A 413-nucleotide genomic window follows, 5' to 3' on the forward strand; every position below is an offset into this window, starting at 1 on the left:
TATTGTTGTTGCGGGAAATGGTGTAGCAGCAGGTCTGCGGCATGCAGCAGCTCATGGGCATGCAGCAGCTCATGGGCATGCAGCAGGACGTGGGGTAGCAGCACTGGGTGGGTGCGCAGCACATTGACCTTTTGCAGCCCTTCGCGCTGCTGGTGCAGCAGACGGTGTAGCTGTTAGATCCACCACCACCGCAGCATCCGCAGCCTCCGCTCATGGTGTTGGTTGTAGCGTGGGCAAAGCTGGAAGAAACAGAGAGAATCTGTAACTGGGAGCGGGATATTTGGAAATAGAGGATTAATGCAATGCTCTGCTTTTGTTAAATTTGGAGATTCAAGAAGCGGAAACCCAGTGCTGCCTCGTTCATAGCAAATCCTACTCTCCTCTCTTTTTCCCGCAGCGTGGATGCCCCCCTA

The 413-nt window shown here is 54.0% G+C and overlaps 1 protein-coding gene across 1 annotated transcript in view; it reads right to left on the reverse strand.

The window, feature by feature from the left end:
• Positions 1-214, reverse strand: part of LOC104498102 (keratin-associated protein 5-11-like) — a 420-nt gene extending 206 nt beyond the window's left edge. Inside the window, exon 1 of the mRNA XM_010141440.1 lies at positions 7-214. Coding sequence (XP_010139742.1) covers positions 7-214 — 208 coding nt within the window. The remainder of the gene's footprint in view (positions 1-6) is intronic.
• Positions 215-413: the final 199 nt, after the last annotated feature.

Source organism: Buceros rhinoceros, unplaced genomic scaffold (assembly GCF_000710305.1).
Source record: "Buceros rhinoceros silvestris isolate BGI_N320 unplaced genomic scaffold, ASM71030v1 scaffold7828, whole genome shotgun sequence".
Taxonomy (NCBI): Eukaryota; Metazoa; Chordata; class Aves; order Bucerotiformes; family Bucerotidae; genus Buceros; species Buceros rhinoceros.